Consider the following 19600-nt stretch of genomic DNA (forward strand, 5'->3'; position numbering starts at 1 on the left):
CACGATATATAGGCCTAATTGCTTCCATTACAGCAAGTGGTAAGGAATACTTGTGGGTATATTGTACGCCTGTACCTATGCTCAACCAGTACTTGCACCACGAATCTTCCCCTTCTGGACACAAACAATGCTGTGGTGTTTCATCTGTTAATACTCTGTGAAACCATGTGCCCCAAACAGCTCGTCTCATGTTCTCCTTATCTCCTACATTTCTCCTTATTGCTGCTGCTCTTTTCATTGAATGTTCACATAAATCTTTAAGTATTAATTTATTGTATCTGTGAAACCTCATTGTAGGTAGAGGCAGATCCATCACTGCACAAAATGTCTGGGCAGCTCTCCATCGTCTTCCAATACATTGCGTTGCATAAGCAAGCTGTATTTTTATACTGTAATGTCGACTATCAGTTACTGGCGATGTCATAGTATCACTGTGCATCTTACACGAGTTACAGGCAATCACTAACCGACTTGAAAGACCATTCCTTGCTGAAATGTCCTCAGAAACGTCAATACTATCTTCACAATTGCAGTACTGAGATTTCACAGCACTCTTCAAGAGTATTGACAGCATATTTAGGTTCACAATAACATTTCCGTCGTTACTGCTGCTCACAATACTACTAGGCTTGTTCTTGTTACATTCAGAAAGCGAAATTTTACGTCTAGAAGCACTGCCTGTAGACATTGTTTCTGCAGGCGACTTTTGAAGCAACTGATGTTAATATTCGGTTGTGCTTGCAACTGGTTGCCGTGAAACTTTCGTTTGGGCTAAATTTCTTTACTCTCGGCATTTGTAGCACAGGAAATACACAAACAGAAACAAAACAACCCACAGTAACTACAAAACCACACGCGTATGAAATTCCGAAATCATATATTCTCAGATCTTTGTTTACATTCGAACCATTGCCTTCTAGACATGCCTGTACTTTGGTCCCGGGGGTCAGTGCCTTCTAGAATACACCTGTGTTAACGATCCTTAATTAACGACAGAGAACACAGATGAGCAAAGTAATGCGTCACGTATTCTGATGCACTTCAAACTGACAGATGGGCGTGGCCCCTGTACAACATTACGTTCAACCTCAATTTTAGAACTAACGGAGAATGATAATGTCCATAAACTATACATTTTTGAAATCAGCATGAAATGTTCTTTCCTATAGGCCAAGAAACTTTGTTTCAGATTTTTATTCATTTTCATGAGCATGTCCCCTTAATGAACTGCAAAAATATACGAACTACTAATAAGATCGATGTCAGTACCATATAGATGTCAAAATTACACATAATGAGAAAATGCCTCTAATATGTTACAACATTAATAATTCAATTACAAACCATTTGCATTTTGTAGAGCACTTGCCCACAAAAGACAAGGTCCATTTCACATTATACCTCGAAACTGATAGTGTATGACATCAGTCTATGTCTCAGTGATATTTTCTTAATGGTTCATAGCTAGGGCTATGGTATATGTACTGTCTTATTTTATCCAGATCTTTTGCATGGCAGTTGCTGACTTCTTCCTATACAATTCATCACAGTAATAGGAGATTTTATGGATAACATATCATCAAGCATGAAGTTAAGACAATCTAATTACTTACTGTTACATCACTGTGACTTCTAAAAAATGACATGTTAATATAGATAAAGTTCCTATGAGCATAAAACCAAGAAATTTTCTGGCACTTTTAGGGACATGTTTCCACAATATTTGTAAAGTAGATATCGACATTGGAACCCATAAATGGCTCATAACTCTGGTACACCGAATTACTTAGTAATTGTACACAGTTACCTAACTTTTCACCACGAAGACCAGTACACAATAGAAATGCTACTATATAACATATGCAAAATAAAATTTTTTATTGGAAGTAGGGATTTTCTATATTTTTACCGTAGTCTTGACATAACCCAAACGTCAATAAACTTCAATAGCTCCTCTCACACTATACGATTCCTCTACAACTAACTTAATATCTGCAGCTGTGAGCTTCTCCATCATTAACGGATCTCGTCTTATGAAGAAGATATCTTTATGTCATGACTGTGTGTGTATATGTATGTGTATACACAGAATAAAAGCAAAGTGACATGCAGAACTGAATATTTACTCGCAAAAGAGGCATTTATTTAATAATCGTCACAAAGAAAATTTTTCTGTAAATGATATTAAGCTATCATAATCCTCACTCTTTTTGTGGACAGTGTGGTTGGTGTGTGAAATTTCACAAGGAAGCACTTCTGGTTCTTCACATATATTGTATCATTATATCAAGATGAAACCTAAAGAGCAGAGAGAAGTAGTGTACGTTTATTTCTATGTTACATGTATATGTCTTTTTTCTTTTTCACAGGCGCTGATTTCGATAGTGCACAAGTATCCTTTTTACCTTAGATGGCTTGCCATAAAGATGCTAGCCCCACTAAATTTGCAACCGTTCATCTCCATTACTGTGAACGAACTGATGCTGGGATATGAAGACCCGCTCGTCACGCTGGGCAATACGTTTTTATCAAAGTCTCTTCCCATAACCAAAATAGGAATTTTTTATGTAAGTATATATATATATCTCCATTTCCTTCCAGTAAAAAATTAATGCCCTTGGCACTGTCATTCTTTTTTGTTTTACACAGCAAACTGGCTATTCCCTTGAACCTCTGAATTTCCTAGTTTCCACAAGCAGTTTTGATTTACTATTAAAATACAGATGCATGCTATTACTGGCACATTAGGGATTTGACTGTGCTCATTGACTGAGATTATTGATGACATCACCTGTTATTAAACATTTTACTGCAGTAGTGAGTTTGTGAACATGATATTATGGATTTTAAAACGTGCGAAAAACATTAATAACAGTTGTGGAAACTGCACAGAACTTCACCTTCACTGTGTATAATGTAGCCATGAGATTTATATTGGATTACTTTTTCCCAGAGTGTGGTGTAGGCTAAGTCTTTCAGTTCTTTCTCCCATCTTTGGGTCTTGTTTTTTTTTTCATTTTACTCTCAGCTGACATTGTGGTCCCGTTAGTTTAATTTCGGTTTATTTGTTTATTGCTGCCAGTTTAAGTGAACAGTGGTCAGGGCCGGTGCGAGAATATTTTCCCACAACGACCTTTTATTATTTGGCGCCCTCTGCTCGTCACTCTTGCAGATATTACTTCCATTCCTTGGCCTCTTGGTAAGATCCTTAAAAATAAATCTGTATATAGTAGTCGTGGAATTGGTTGACATTTTTTTTGAAATACGTTCTAGGTTAACATTCCAGAGCTATATACTAGAATAAGAAGCAATCATTTTCCATTTAAGGTAATTAGATAATTTCAGGGATCTTTAAACCCAGACCTAAGTATTGTATTAGCGTCAACAAAAGCGTTCTGTCTCTTAAGCTGGGTGGAATTTTCTTCAACAATGAACCTTTTTCATTCTGTCATTTATAAATTATGCACTATCCATCGGAGAAAGTGGGACAGAAATACAAATACATCACCTAATTTTATACTGACACGTTAATTACAAGGCACTGGTTCACTGAATCACTGAAGAAAACTCACCAGTAACAACTTAAATTTTATAAATATTTAATAAAATCAGTTGAAAATAGGCAAAAGTGATCGCAGATTATGCATCCATTTAAAAACAAACACATATTTATGTATGATATGAAAGAGTAGCAAATGTGGTCTAGGTGTAGCGTCTTTGATTAGTAATGCACATATCCTCACTTCCGTGTTCGAACCCCGCCACTGCTTAAATTTCGAATAAAAATCCTCAGCAATGGCGGCTGTAGGCTTCCGGCATAAAAAGTCACCTTCATTCTGCCAAAGGCCTAGTCAAAGATAACGGAGTAGCGGACAGAGGTTCAGGGCACGCTCTTGCCCTTGCTGTGGGAAATTGCCCCTAAAGGCAGAATAATCAGCAATGATCAAAGTCTTCTGGATGCGGAAGGCAACGGAAACAATTGCGTTAAAGACGCATAATGTGTATCCGCGAGGCATGCTGCCAATTACTGAAAAATTATCATGATGATCTCTCCATTGGCAAAAGATTCCCGACTAGTTACCCATTCATATCTCCGGAAGGGGGCTGCCATATGGGAGGTGAACATGAGAAAAATATTGGGTGATGAATGAAAGCGTAACGTTCTATGAATCGGTCTGAAGATGGTAGGAAAGGTAGAAAATCTGAAAAAGGAAATTCTGTGGTTCTATCTGCATAATGGGGGACCAGTGAAGGGAAATGCAAAGAAGACATTTCTGGACAGACGAATATAGGATATATAATAAAGCGGGGATAAGATCCGTTATGAATAGGAAGCTAGGGCAGAGAGTGATTTAGATTAGATTAGATTAATCATTCATTTCATGGACACACAAAAGAGGGGATGCTCCTTGGTGTGGAACATGTCAGATAAACGCATTACAAAAATGTAATTAGAAAAACTTGAGTTTCATTGATTTTAATGATTCTCAGTGAATAAACAGTAAAATTATGTACATGAATTAAAATTAAATTTCTAATATTTACAGGTTTAATATTTACATCTGCTTTAATGAATTCCATCATTCACACAGTAGCTAGTTACTTGGCTATTACAACGAAGTACTGCCAAAAATTAAAATGAACAATTAGGAGATAGGGTTTTATTTTCATAACAATGACAACTTGCCAACATCGACAACGATAGTTCATATATACATGTCTACATAGCAAATCGAAGAGATACAGGAAGTTTATGAGGAATTGAACGGGCAATTCAATACGCAATTGGACATGAAAATCTAGAACTCATGGGGGCTGGAATGCGATTGTAAGGAAAGGAGTAGGATACTGGGTTACAGGAGAATATGGTCTTGGTATTAGGAATGAGAGCGCTGAAAAACTAATAGAGTTCTTCTATCGATTGTAGCTAGTAATAGAATCACAAAAAGAGAAGGTATACATGGAAAAGGGAAGGAGATAGGGTGAGATTTCAGTTAGATTACGTCATGGTCAGGTAGAGACAACGAAACCAAATACTGGATTGTTAGGAATACTCAGGAGCACTTTTCGATACATAGGCAGATACAGACTCAGATCACAGTTTAGTAGCGATGAAGAGTAGAGACTAATGAGGAAGAATCAACACGCAAACAAGTGGGATGTAGAAGTACTAAGGAATGACGAGATATGCTTGAAGTGTTACGAGGCTATAGATACTGCGATACAGAAAAGCTTTGTAGGTAGTTTAGTTGGAGAAGAGTGGACACCTCTCTAAAAGGAATCACAGAACGTAGGTATAAAGAAGGCAACTGCGAAGAAACCATGAATAACAGAGATAATACTTTAATTGATGGCTGAAAGAAGAGGTACAAAACCGTTCAGGGAAATTCAGGCCTACAAATTACAAGTCAGATAGGCTTGTAATAAATAGGAATCTCAGGAAAGCTAAGGTGAAATGACTGAAAAAAAAAGTAGAGAAATCGAAAAAGAAATGATTGTCGGAAGGACTGACTCACAAAACGATGAACTTAACAGCAAGGGTTGTAACATTAAGAGCGCAATGGGAATTCCACTGTTAAATGCAGGGGAGTGGCTGGATAGGCAGGTGGGATAGAAAACATTGCACCTGAATTTCTACAATCATCGGGGGAGTGGCAACAAAACAATTATTTGCGTTGGTGTGTAGAATGTATGAGTCTAGCAATATGCCATCTGACCTTCGGAAAAACATCATCCACACAATTCCGAAGATTTCAAGAGCCGTCAAGTGCGAGAAATATCGGCAGCAGTCGTCAGCTCGTGGTCGTGCGGTAGAGTTCTCGCTTCCCACGCCCGGGTTCCCGGGTTCGATTCCCGGCGGGGTCAGAGATTTTCTCTGCCTCGTGATGACTGGGTGTTGTGTGATGTCTTTAGGTTAGTTAGGTTTAAGTAGTTCTAAGTTCTAGGGGACTGATGAGCATAGATGTTAAGTCCCACAGTGCTCAGAGCCATTTGAACCAGCCATTTATCGGCAGCAGAAAGCAATTCTGGGGTTTTGGGTGACAGTGGAAGCCATACTAAAGAAAAATCGAGACACCTTTTAGAGGCCTGTGAAAAGGCCCAACAATGTCTAATAGAGGAAGATTTTATATATTGTGATTAAAATAGGGGTAAACTATAGGGAAAGACGGGTGATATATAATATTTACAACAACCAAGAGGGAACAGTAAGGCTGAAACACCAAGAATGAGTCCTCGTATTAAATTGGTTGTAAGACAAGAATGTAGTCTTCCGCCCCTATTGCAAATCTATATATCGAAGAATCAATGACAGGGATAAAAGAAAGGTTCCGGACTAGAATTAAAATTAAAGTCGAAAGGATATCAGTAATAAGATTCGCTGATGGCATTGCCATCCTCATTGAAAATGAAGAAGAATTATAGGATCTGCTGAACAGTCTAATGAATACAAAATATCTATTACGGAAATGAGTGCAGCGAGAAACTTAACATCATGTTTGGGCATCACGAAGTAGACAAAGATAAGAAATTCTACTTCGTAAGCAGCTAAAGAATCCATAATGGAAAGAGCAAGAAGGATATAAAAAGCAGAGTAGCACTGTAAAAAAAGTTATTTGTGACCAAAAGAAATCCAGAAATATAAAAAATAGGGCTTAATATGTGGAATAAACTTCTGAGACTATACGTTTGTAGTTCAATATTGTACTATAGTGAAACAAGGACTGTGGGAAAACCGGAAGGGAAGAGAATCAAAGTATCTCAGATGTAGTTCTTCAGAAGAATGTTGAAAATTGGGTGGACTGGTAAGGTAAGGAATGAAGAGGTTCTCCGCAGAGTCGGCGAGATAAATAGTATACGAGCAAGAAGAAGGAGCAGGATGATAAGATATCCGTTGCGACGTTAGTGAGTAATTTCCATGATACTACAGTAGTGAGTAAAAGCTGCAGAGGAAAACAGATGACTGGAATACACCCAGCATATATCTGAGGATCAAGGTTGGAAGAGCTATTCTGAGATTTGAGAGGTTGTTACAAGAGAGGTGTTTGTGGCAGGCCACATGAAACCAGTCAGAAGACAGATGATCAACAAAAAAAAAAAAAAAAAAAAAAAAAAAATTAAACGGACATGCCCATAACTGAAAGGGCTTCTGATAAAAGTGTTTGCAGCAAGCTGTGTGACATACCAGATTTGTTATTTGTTTATCTATAAACATCAGAAGACAAATTTTGTAGTAACATGTACAGCGTGGAAGACAACTAATAGTGAAAACTAAACTTACACGTGTGGAAGAAACATGTGGAAGAGTACGCTAATGGAACCTAAAGCGTTTCAGTAAACATTGCTCCACAAAACAGCTGACTGCGACTTACTTGCAAACGTGTCGTTGCAAGCCCCCTCTCCCTTCAGTATTAAATATTTTCCTAGTTACAGTAAACATGTTTGTAATGTGAGGTATTCTGTTAAGCCTTCGTATATCTTGCTCCAATTCCAACAAGCAAAGTCTTTGTTACTGGTGTTAAAGTAGGTTCATAATCAGACATTCGCAGTTCTCTCACAAACGGATCCATGTTAACTGGAACGTATTTCCTTCTACAATCATATACCTCCAACAATGCCCTATATATAAGTTTAGCACTTGGACCGTCTCTGGGACCCTGGGAGCCCCCCCCCCCCCCGCCCAGCCCCCTCCCCCCTCCCCCCTCCCCCCCCCCCCTCCCCCCTCCCCGTGATTGCTTGGCGCACCAAGTGGCCCCGTGTGTGGTTTGAGCCTTAAGCGGCCGGACGTGTCTGTTGTGGAAGTCCGTTCTCTTCTTAAAGAAGGCTCTCGCCATTGTGTGGAGGTGCTCCCGTAGGTATTTTGTGAACCAGCTCCGATCGATAGTGTGGCGAGCCTTGTTTACAACACGGTGGAGGCGACCGACATGCAGTTCCGTGGCATCGTCCAGACGACAGTTGCATAATCAATGAGATTCAGCAGGACCGTTTCGTAAATGGCGAGACTAACGTCAGGTGCCAACCCATCATACGGCAGGGACTCGTACCTCTACGATATTTTCGCAACCAAGTCATTTTCTCTCCCCATTAAATTGAAATTAAATTATTATGACTCAATAATATCTGCATACTTCAAAGGAAATCTTTGGGCGGGAGAAGTTGCTTCCGCAATATTTTTAACACAAATATTTCCGACATCTTCATCTTGATGGTTACTCTGCAATTCACACTTAAGTGCCTGGCAGAGGGTTCATCGAACTATTTTCGTACTACTTCTCTTCCATTCCACTCTCGAATGTCACGTGGGAAAAAGGAACCCTTAAATCTTTCCATACGAGCTCTCATTTCCCTTTTTCATTATGATGATCATTTCTTTCTACGTAGGTGGGTGTCAACAAAATATTTTCGCATTCGGAAGAGAAAGTTGGTATCTGAAATTTCGTAAGTAGATGGCGCCGCAAAGAAAACCGCCTTTGTTTCAGTCACAGCCATCCCACCTCTCGTATCATATCACTGACACTCTCACCCCTACTGCGTGATAACACGAAACGAGCTGCCCTTCTTTGCACTTTTTCGATGTCCTCCACCAATCCTCTCTGGTAAGGATCCCATATCGCACGGCAATATTCCAGCAGAGGACGGACGAGTATACTGTAGGCTGTCTCTTTAGTGCGTTTGTCGCACCTTCTAAGTGTTCTGCCAATAAAGCGCAGTCTTTGTTTCGCCTTCTCCACGATGTTATCCATGTGGTATTTCCAATATAAGTTGCCCGTAATTGTAATTCCTAGGTATTTAGTCGAATTGACGGCCCTTAGATTTGTGCGTTTTATCGTATACCCAAAATTTATTGGAATTCTTTTAGTATCCATGTGGATGACCTCGCACATTTCTTTGTTTGGTGCCAATTGCCACGTTTCGCACCATACAGAACTTCTCTGTAGAGCATTTCTTAATTGCAACTGATCGCCTGATGATTTTACTAGACGGTAAATTACAGCGTCATCTGCAAACAGCCTATGAGGGCTGCTCAGATTGTCACCTAGATCATTTATGTAAATCAAGAACAGCAGAGAGCCTATGACACTACCTTGCTGAACGTCAGATATCACTTTTGTTCTACTCGATGATTTACAGTCCATCACTACGCTCTGAGAGGAAATCACGAATCCAGTCACACAACTGAGGTGATACTCCATATGCACGCAATTTGATTAATAGTCGCTTGTGAGGAACGGTATCAAAAGCCATCTGCAAATCTGTCGACAGCACTCATTACTTCATGGGTTTAAAGAGCCAGCTGCGTTGCATAAGAACGGTATTTTATGAATCCGTGTTGGTTGTGTATCAATAAGTCATTTTCCTCAAGGTGATTCATAACGTTCGAGTACAGTATATGCTCCAAAATCCTGCTGCAAATAAAGGTCAGTGACACGAGTCTGTAATTCAATGGGTTACTCCTATTTCCTTTCTTGAATATTGGTGTGACCTGTCAAGTGAGCGATTGTATATGATTGCTAAGAAAGGCGCTATTGTGTCTGCTTACTCAGAAAGGAACCTGATTGGTATACCATCTGGACCGGAAGACTTGACTTTCTTAAGTGATCTGAGTTGTTTCACAACACCTAAGATATCTACTTTTTTGTCACTCATGCTAACAGCTATTCTGGTTTCGAATTCTGGAATACTTACTTCGTCTTCTTTCGTGAAGGAATTATGGAAAACTGTATTTAGTATCTCCGCTATAGTGGCACCATCACAGGTAACATTTCCATCGCTATCGCGCAGTGACGGTATTGACTGTTTTTTGCCACTGGTGTACTTTACATACGACCAGAATCTCTTTGGGTTTTCTACCAGTTACTAATTTAATTCCTGTTTGAATTCTCAAGTCTATAAATGAAAATGATGAATGATGTGAAAAGAGCAGTTACAGGTAATCTGCCTCTTGATGTCGAAGTCAGCATGTGGAATAAAATTTCTATGGCTCTGCAGCATTCCGGGGATCGTCGATTCTGAAAATTCTTAAAATAGCCAGGGGAACAATCGTACGCCGTGGGGAAGTCATCTTGATTGCTGTGACGTACTTACTCTGCATCATGAGAATCGGTGTGCAAGTTATGTGTTAAGTCCAGAAATTGATCTCTCAAAATAAACGATCGTGGTGCAGGCTTTACTGATTGCCCAGGATACAAAGTTTCCAAGAGTTATGACACACTAAATAATGTTCTGACCCACAGACAAGAGAGAAGTTAAAATAACTAAAGAATGAGACATACCTTTTCCACTCATGACATTATATTTTTCCATAAATAACCTTCATAGCTACAATTCAGGATACATCAGCATCTAGTACGAGATAAAAGTTATCATAAGTAATCAAAATACATTCCGTATTCAAAATGGCAGCTTCCAACAATGCCGTTAATTATAGTCCCGCTGTGACCATACCCTCCGATTTCTCTCCGCAATCGTAATTAGTCTTTGATCTATAATGAGCCTTTGATCCATATAGGTCATTTGGGCAGTTACGCTAAAGCATATGTCATTGGTGCTAATAGAAAAACTGACAGGAAGATGGTGATACTACATCTCCAACATAGTAATGATGAAATTTCTACGCCTGACGTGCTTGCTCCATATAATACGAGGGTTGTCCTTAAAGTAAGTTACGAGGGTTGTCCTTATAGTAAGTTCCAATCGGTCGCAAAATGGAGACCACAGTGAAAACCAGAAACGTTTTATTTGCAACAGTTAGTTACACATTCCACCTACCTCTCTACTTAGTCGCTGCTCCAACTACGTGTATTGTCGTAGTGTTGTATCAACATTCCAATACCCTCGTCATAGAAAGCAGCCGCCTGCGCTTTCGGCCAGTTATCAGAACTGGTCTGCAGCTCGTTGTCTGTGGAAAAATTCTATCTTCATAGCCAGCGGTTCTCATGAGCAGAGATGAGACTCAGAGGAAGCCAATTACGGATTGTATTGTGGGTGATCAAACACTTGTCATCGGAAACGCAGCAGGAGCGTCTTCATTGCCCCTGCAGTGTGCGGCCGAGAATTGGCATGAAGAAGGAACTGCTCGACAGTTGTGTTATGTGGGCTGCATGGCACAGGCGAAAACTCTAACCAGGCACTCATACTTGGTGGGAGACGCTATTCCCCACGCGTATATACGTGCTTACTGTTTACTCAAAACTAAAATCAGCAACGCGAAACGATTGACGGTCGCACTAGAGGCACCACCCAACACTTCCGTGCATATCTTACCGCATTTTCTCTGTGGTTTCCATTTCTCAAGCGATCGGAACGTACTCTCTGGACAGCTCTCGTATTCATGACTCACTTGTTGCAACGCCTAAAAATCAAACCGAAAGTGTTCACTTTCAGAGATTTTAAGTGCTTGAACATGTCTGAGATTGCAGCTGTAATACCTAATTTGACTGAGAGGAATTTATAGGAAAAACATGCTCCGATAAAAACTGTAAGAGACAGGAGACAACGTGCACCACGGCTTACCAATTATGTCAGACACCTTTCAAGTATCAGAGACGCCGCACACAGAATATATAAACCACTCTCAACCAACGAGAATGATCGTGTCTGCAAGTGACTGCGCAAACGAGTTAGTCAATCTGTGAGAAATGTAAACCTCAGGTGCACCCACTTGTTAACTGAGGACTTCTACGGGCAAGGAATAGGCACATCTTAATCTGCAGCTGAACCTCAAGTTCCTATTGAGCATCTAAATTGGTACTACGCCACGACTACGTCTCTACTTGACCAATGTACAAGGACGAAAACAATATATTCCCTTATAGGATCTGTGTTCGCTACAAATGAAAGATTTTTTTTTTCAGTAGCCGTTGCCTTAACACAGTCGAGAAGCCAATTGCGCGAATTCGTTCGACAGCTACAGGATACGACACTATTACAATACAAATGATCATAACGAAGGAAATTTTTAACTAATCTCTTACCTCCATCATCTACCCAACGACCTGGAAAAAGGAACTCATAAAAACTCTACCAAAAAAGAATCTGCCAAAGAACCTTTACAGGCACATTTGTATTCTTACAGTATTATCTAAGGCTTTAGAATACGTAATTTACAATCACCCTCCCAATTACTGACATAATCGTCTGGATGAATACCAGTCCGGTTTCCGAAAAGACCGCAGAATGACGACTGTATTTATAAAAGTAACTGACGAGATCAAAAAAGCTATGGACAAACAAGAGGCCACTACTGTCTGCTTTTTGGATCTCAGCAAAGTTTTCAACACTGTCGGCTTCGATATTCTACATGCTGAACCCAGAAGTCAAAACATTACTTTCAGTGCTCTACAATGATTCCACTCATACCTTACATGCCGCAAAAAGTCGCAATGAAAGAATGTAGTGTCAGAGGTACCACAAGGATTAGTATAGGGTGTATTACTTTTCTCATTATATGTGGATGATGTGTCGACTATTATTTCCCTCTGCAAAAAATCATGTATGCGCTGACGAAGTTCAGTACACATCTAAGTGCAAGAGCAATAAATACTGCGCACAGCCATCAGGAACATAAATGCTCACATACTTGCTTTAATATAATCGGCGCGGAAAATAGATTAGAAACATGACACAGCTAAAACGCGAGCACTCTCAGAAATTTCTTCCTCAAGAGAACGCCTATGTTCGATACTAGTAGACTTCTCTTGGCCAGAAATGCCCTTTTTACCAGGACTAGTCTGCTTTTGATAACCTCCTTCTCACACCGTCATTGATTACTTTACAGCCTAGGTGGTAGAATTCCTTAATTTCATCTACTTCATGACTATCAATTATGATGTTAAGTTTCTCGCTGTTCTCATTTCTGCTACTTCTCAGTGCTTTCGTCTTTATTCCATTTACTCTCAGTTCATATTCTGTAGCCATTAATCTGTACATTCCATTCAGTAGATCATGTAATTCTTCTTCACTTTCACTCAGGACGACAATGTCATCAGCGAATCGTATCACTGATATCCTTTTCCCTTGAATTTTAATTCCACTCCTGAACCTATTTCCATAATTGCTTCTTCGATGTACAGATTGAACAGTAGGGAGGAAAGACTACATCCCTCTCTTACATCAATCCGAGCGTTTCGTTCTTGAACGTCCACTCTTATCATTCCGTGTTGGCTCTTGTACATATTGGCGCTTCAGTCTGGAACCGCGCGAACGCTACGGTCGCTGTTTCGAATTCTGCCTCAGGCATGGATGTGTGTGATGTCCTTAGGTTAGTGAGGTTTAAGTAGTTCTGAGTTCTAGGAGACTGATGACCTCAGATGTTAAGTCCCATAGCGCTCAGAGCGATTTGAATATGTTGTACATTACCCGTCTCTCCCTTTAGCTTACCTCTATTTTTCTCAATGTCGAACATCTTACACCATTTTAGATGGTCGAACGTTTTTTCAAGGTCTACAAATCCTATGAACGTGTCTTGATTTTTCGTTAGTCTTGCTTGCATTATTAACCGCAACGTCAGAATTGCCTCCCTCGTGCCTTTAGATTCCCTGATCGTCATCTACGCGTCCCCAATTTCCTTTTCCAGTCTTCTGTACATTATTCGTGTAAGCAACTTCGATGCATGAGCTATTAAGCTGATTGTACCACAATTCTCGAGCTTGTCAGCACTTGCAGTCTTCGCAACTGCCCTGCTGATATTTTTCCGAAAATCAGATGGAATATCGTCACACTCATACATTCCACACACCAACTTGAATAGTCGTTTTGTTGCTTCACACCGATGATTCTAGAAATTCCTTGGTGGCTTATTTGACTTTAGTCTTCCAAACCTCCTCCAAAGAATTTAGAAATTTTGATGGAATTTTAGCTATCCCTTCTACCTTATTTGATTTGAAGTGCTCCAAAGATATCTTAAAGTCGAATTCTAATACTGGATCTGCTATCTCTTCTAAACCGACTCCTGTTTCTTCTTCTATCACATCGGACAAATCATCCCCCCCATAGACTCTTTCAACGTATTCTTTCCACCTATGCGCTCTCCCCTGCAGTTAGCAGTGGAATTCTCGTTGCACTGTTAATGTTAAAACCCTTGCTTTGAATATCACAGAAGGTTGTTTTGACTTTCCTGTATGCTGAGTCTGTCCTTCCGATAATTTCTTTTTCGATGTCTTCACATTTTTCTTGCATCCAATTCGTTTTAGCTTCTCTGCACTTCCTATTTATTTCATTCCTCGGCGACTTGTATTTCGGTATTCCTGAGTTTCCTGGAACATTTTTGTACTTCCTCGTTTCATCAATCAACTGCAGTATTTCTTCTGCTACCCATGGTTTCTCCGGAGGTACCTTCTATGTTCCTATGTTTTCATTCCCAGCTTCTGTAATGGCCCTTTTTAGAGATGCCAATTCCCCTTCCACTGTACTGCCCACTGAGCTATTCATTGTTGCTGCATCTATAGTCTTAGAGAACTTCCAGCGTGTCTCGTCATTCCTTAATACTTGTGTATCTCACTTTTTTGCTATTGATTCTTCCTAACTAATCTCTTGAACTGCAGCCTACCCTTCATTGCTTCTACATTGTGATCTGACTCTATATCTGGGTTACGCCTTACAATCCAGTATCAGATTGCGGAATCTCTGTCTGAGGATGATCTAATCTAACTGAAATCTTCCCTTAATACCCGCCCTTTTCCAAGTATACTCCCTCCTCTTGTGATTCTCGAACAGAGTATTTGCTATTACTCGCTTGAATTTATTACAGAAAATTAATCTTTCTCCTCTCTCATTCCTTGTCGCAACCCCTATTATCTTGAAGCCTTTGCTTCTACTCCTTCCCTATAATTGCATTCCAGTCCCGCTTGACTATTATATTTCCATCTCCCTTTACCTTTCGAATATCCTCATATATTTTCACTATCTCCTCATCTTCACCTTGCAACGTCGGCATGTGTACCTGAATTATCGGGGTCGATTTGTGGTCGATTCCGATAAGAACAACCATGTCACTGAACTGTTCACAGTACACACTCTTTGCGCCACCTTCTTATTCATAACGAATCCTAATCCCGTTATACCATTTTCTGCTGCTGGTGATATTACCCTATTCTCATCTGACCAGAAATCCTTGTCTTCTTTTCATTGATCTGATGATAAATTATTCAAGTAACACCCAGCAACGCCGGTCGGTGTGGCCTTGCGGTTCTAGCGCTTCAGTTTGGAACCGCGTGACCGCTACCTTCGCTGGTTCGAATCCAGCCTCGGGCATGGATGTGTGTGATGTCCTTAGGTTAGTTAGAATTAATTAGTTCTAAGTTGAAGACGACTGATGACCTCAGCAGTTAAGTCGCATAGTGCTCAGAGCCATTTGAAGTCAACACCCAGCAACGAATTTCCGAAATAGAAACGTTTCATCCGATTTTGTCGATCGCCGTGTCTTTAGAAAGCTATTAGTGTAAACCTAAATTGGTATGAATTACCGGCATGTAACTTAAATAGTACATGAGTTATTGGAGGTCAAAGTGGCCGATTACTATCGATCGCGTCAGGCAATAAGTACTCCACAGTTACAAGGAAAAAAAAACATTAGCAGCATGCTTGATAATATATTTATTCGTCTATGTCTTTGTTTATATCTGACATACAGTACTGATGAAGAAATCTGTTAAATATTTACTCTGTGTTAGAAAGCACAAAGACATTAGGCTCCTGGCCTACCTTTTGCTTCTTTTCTTTTGATATATGTTTATTTAATTGTTTATGTATTTAATAATGTATGTTAGAACTTATTTATGGTCCAGCCGTAGGAATATTTATTTTATTTGAAGTACTTAAATGAAAATCCAGTATTTCGTATGTGATTAATTATGTTTGTGAGTGTACGTCGGGATGGATACCTGGAGGTCCACATGGTAGGAAACTAACGACGCCTGTTGACTTCATATGAACTTGTTTGTAGTAGATGCATTTAGTGCAGTTGCAGCTGTTGAATGTATCACGCATGTATTAAAGTCACTCAGTACCTCCTGTATGACTATGTATTGTGTGGACGTTCCCAAGCATGTTGGTGAAATTTTGCTTTCAGTGCAGATATCTTTAAATCAATAAATGCTAATTGTATTCTTAAGAACTGTGTACGTTACTTCATGCTAATGTTATTTTTGTTACATGTTTCTTAATACTGTAGTATTCTGTAAGTCTGGTTTGATAACGAATGGTTTCGTCAGAAACCAGTGACCGGTATAAATTACATGCAACTGTGACGCAAATTTAAATAAAGAATTGTAAAATGTAGGGTGTTTATGGAACGACATAAGTGCTGTGTTCAGCGTTGCTCGACAACCAATACCGTGGAGGCGACCACCGATATCAACATATTGTGTGGGTCGTTCCTATCTAGTTAAGAAGGTATTTGTAGGGCCGGTCCTATTAACACAGATTGTAAGTTTTTTTTTTGTCATCAGTCTACTGACTGGTCTGATGCGGCCCGCCACGAATTCCTTTCCTGTGCTAACCTGCATATTCCTTTCCTCTCCGATTCTGCGTAGAACCTCCTCATTTCTTACCTTATCAGTCCACCTAATTTTCAACATTCGTCTATAGCACCACATCTCAAATGCTTCGATTCTCTTCTGTTCCGGTTTTCCCACAGTCAATGCTTCACTACCATACAATGCTGTACTCCAGACGTACATCCTCAGAAATTTCTTCCTCAAATTAAGGTCGGTATTTGATATTAGTAGACTTCTCTTGGCCAGAAATGCCTTTTTTGCCATAGCGAGTCTGCTTTTGATGTCCTCCTTGCTCCGTCCGTCATTGGTTATTTTACTGCCTAGCTAGCAGAATTCCTTAACTTCTTTGACTTCGTGACCATCAATCCTGATGTTAAGTTTCTCGCTGTTCACATTTCTAATACTTCTCATTACCTTCGTCTTTCTCCGATTTATTCTCAAACCCTGCTGTGTACTCATTAGACTGTTCATTCCGTTCAGCAGATCATTTAATTCTTCTTCACTTTTACTCAGGATAGCAATGTCATCAGCGAATCGTATCATTGATATCCTTTCACCTTGTATTTTAATTCCACTTCTGAACCTTTCTTTTATTTCCATCATTGCTTCCTCGATGTACAGATTGAAGAGTAGGGGCGAAAGGCTACAGCCTTGTCTTACACCCTTCTTAATACGAGCACTTCGTTCTGGATCGTCCGCTGTTATTATTCCCTGTTGGTTGTTGTACATATTGTATATGACCCGTCTCTCCAAATAGCTTACCCCTAAGTCATAACATCCTCAAAATCCATGGGGATCTCATAATCATTGGTCAGTTCTGTAAGTTTGTTCGCGATTTGCAATTGCCCCAGTTTGATGAATTCAACTTCTTAAACCAACTTACTATTTTTTTTATCTCGATCCAGTCTTCTCTCATGCAGGTGTCGGTACAGTCAGTGAATATACCGTAAACCACGAAGAGAAAGTTGATGAACCTGTATCGTTTTATCATGTCTGTGTCCTCTCTTGTGTAGTGGATTAGAGCTTTGTACCAATTTGGGGATTTTTCTGATGTTATCTTTCTGATGTTCACGAACTGTCAGCGAGCATATTCCCACGTTCCTTTAATATAGACTACAGTTACTCGAGATGTTTGAAGACGGTAACATCTTGTCCATTCCCCCTTATGTAGGTGTTCAATCAGCTACGTTTCTGCGGCAGGATCTCGATGTTCAGCGGCACAATATTTCGGCAAAAGATCATGTTGGAAGCATTAGGTGCGCTGATGGAACGGAGATAAGGCCACATACTCGTGAACATATTGTTATCGTTTTTTTGTGTAGCGGTAATTGTGACAGGAGGACGCAAGAACTAATTGGAGTTATCTCTCCGATAACATACTATTGGCATGGTACAAAGTTGTTTCCTTCATTTTCCAGCTGATTCAACGGATGAATGACACTATTACCATGTTTACCAACCCAGACGACCTGTCGAGAACAGATCCCAAGCTTTACAGCATCGACGTGATGAATGGTTCTCCTGGTTTAGAGAACTGGGGATACGGTGAAAAGTACGTAGAGACAGCTAATGGCACCATCGTTCCAGAACTGCTGAAATGTAATTCTGCTCGAGGCACATACGAAGGAGTAATTTTACCAAGGTACTTGCTAAATATACTTAATACTCGTACTATACCTTAGTCGTTTATCACTTGAGTAACCCTCCCCACGAGCTGCTGTAGTAATACAAGGTTATTATGAGTGGCTGAAGCGATGTCACATATTTGATGTAGCTACATTATCTGACGTATTGTTACAATGCTTTGCATATACGCATAAAAAATTGTAAAGTTTTTTTGTCATATTACGAGTGCTCCATATGTGCCCCCTACTGATTCAGCGGATATCAAGTCTATAATTAACTACGTCCCACGTTGGATGCAGCGTGACCCTGTCAGTTTGTTCTAAATCACTGTTGATGCTGATGAATTTGTGGGTAGAGAAGGTGTAAACAGTGCACCTGTCACATGATACAAGAATTTGTCTGTAATATGCTCATCATGGGCAAGAGCATCAAGAAACAATTTTGTTACTTTTACAATTGTATAACTTTGGAAGATTCAATAATTTATTTTATGATTTTTATAATTTATTCTTTTATTTTTGAGACTCAAGACTACTCTATCATCTTTCTTTTTCAGAGGCACAGCTGCTGTGTGTTTTAAATACGTACATCAAAAAAGTTTTGCATCACCTCGGTTCCGGGAGTTCGGGAACCTGTACAGAAAATTGGAACATAGATCAACATAAAAATCATTGCCGCCCCTTTTACTGCTCATGAAAATCACACACAGCATGTTGTACCTCCATACAGCGAGACTTTCAGAGGTGGTGGTCCGGATTGCTGTACACACCGGTACCTGTGATACCCAGTACCACGTCCTCCTGCACTGATTCATGCCTGTATTCGTCGTGGCATACTATCCACAACTTCATCAAGGTCCAGATTGTCCCACTCCTCAATGGCGATTCGGCGTAGAACCCTCGGAGTGGTTGATGGGTCACGTGGTCCTTAAAAAGCCTTTGCAACCTGTCCCTGTCATGTTCGATATTGTTCATGTCTGGAGAACATCGTGGCTACTCTAGTCGAGCGATGTCGTTATCTTGACATTCACAAGATGTGCACAATGGGGTCGCGAATTGTCGTCCATGAAGACGAATGTCTCGCCAATATGCTGCCGATATGGTTACGCTATCGGTCGGAGGATGGCATTCACGTATCATACAGCCGTTACGGCGCCTCCATGACCACCAGCGGCGTACGTCGGCCCCACATAATGCCACCCCGAAACAGCAGGGAACCTCCATCTTGCTGTACTCGCTGGACTGTGTATCTAAGGTGTTCAGCCAGACCGGGTTACCTCTAAAGACGTCTCAGGCGATTGTCTTGTGTACCTCCTTCCTGGTGGAATGACTGGAATTGAACGGCTGTCGGATCCCCTCCGTCATATAGGCGCTGCTCATGCGTGGTTGTTTACATCTTTTGGGGGGGTTTAGTTACATCTCTGAACAGTCAAAGGGGCTGTATCTGTGATGCAATATCCACAGTCAACGTCTGTCTTCAGG

General features: G+C 40.2%; 1 protein-coding gene across 1 annotated transcript in view; it reads left to right on the forward strand.

The window, feature by feature from the left end:
- The window catches only part of LOC124544989 (scavenger receptor class B member 1-like), a 236959-nt gene that overhangs the window by 191575 nt on the left and 25784 nt on the right, over positions 1-19600 (forward strand). The window contains exons 7-8 of the mRNA XM_047123745.1: positions 2370-2567; positions 17912-18135. Of these exons, the coding sequence (XP_046979701.1) occupies positions 2370-2567; positions 17912-18135 (422 nt within the window). The remainder of the gene's footprint in view (positions 1-2369; positions 2568-17911; positions 18136-19600) is intronic.

The sequence above is a fragment of the Schistocerca americana genome, chromosome 8 (assembly GCF_021461395.2).
Source record: "Schistocerca americana isolate TAMUIC-IGC-003095 chromosome 8, iqSchAmer2.1, whole genome shotgun sequence".
NCBI lineage: Eukaryota > Metazoa > Arthropoda > Insecta > Orthoptera > Acrididae > Schistocerca > Schistocerca americana.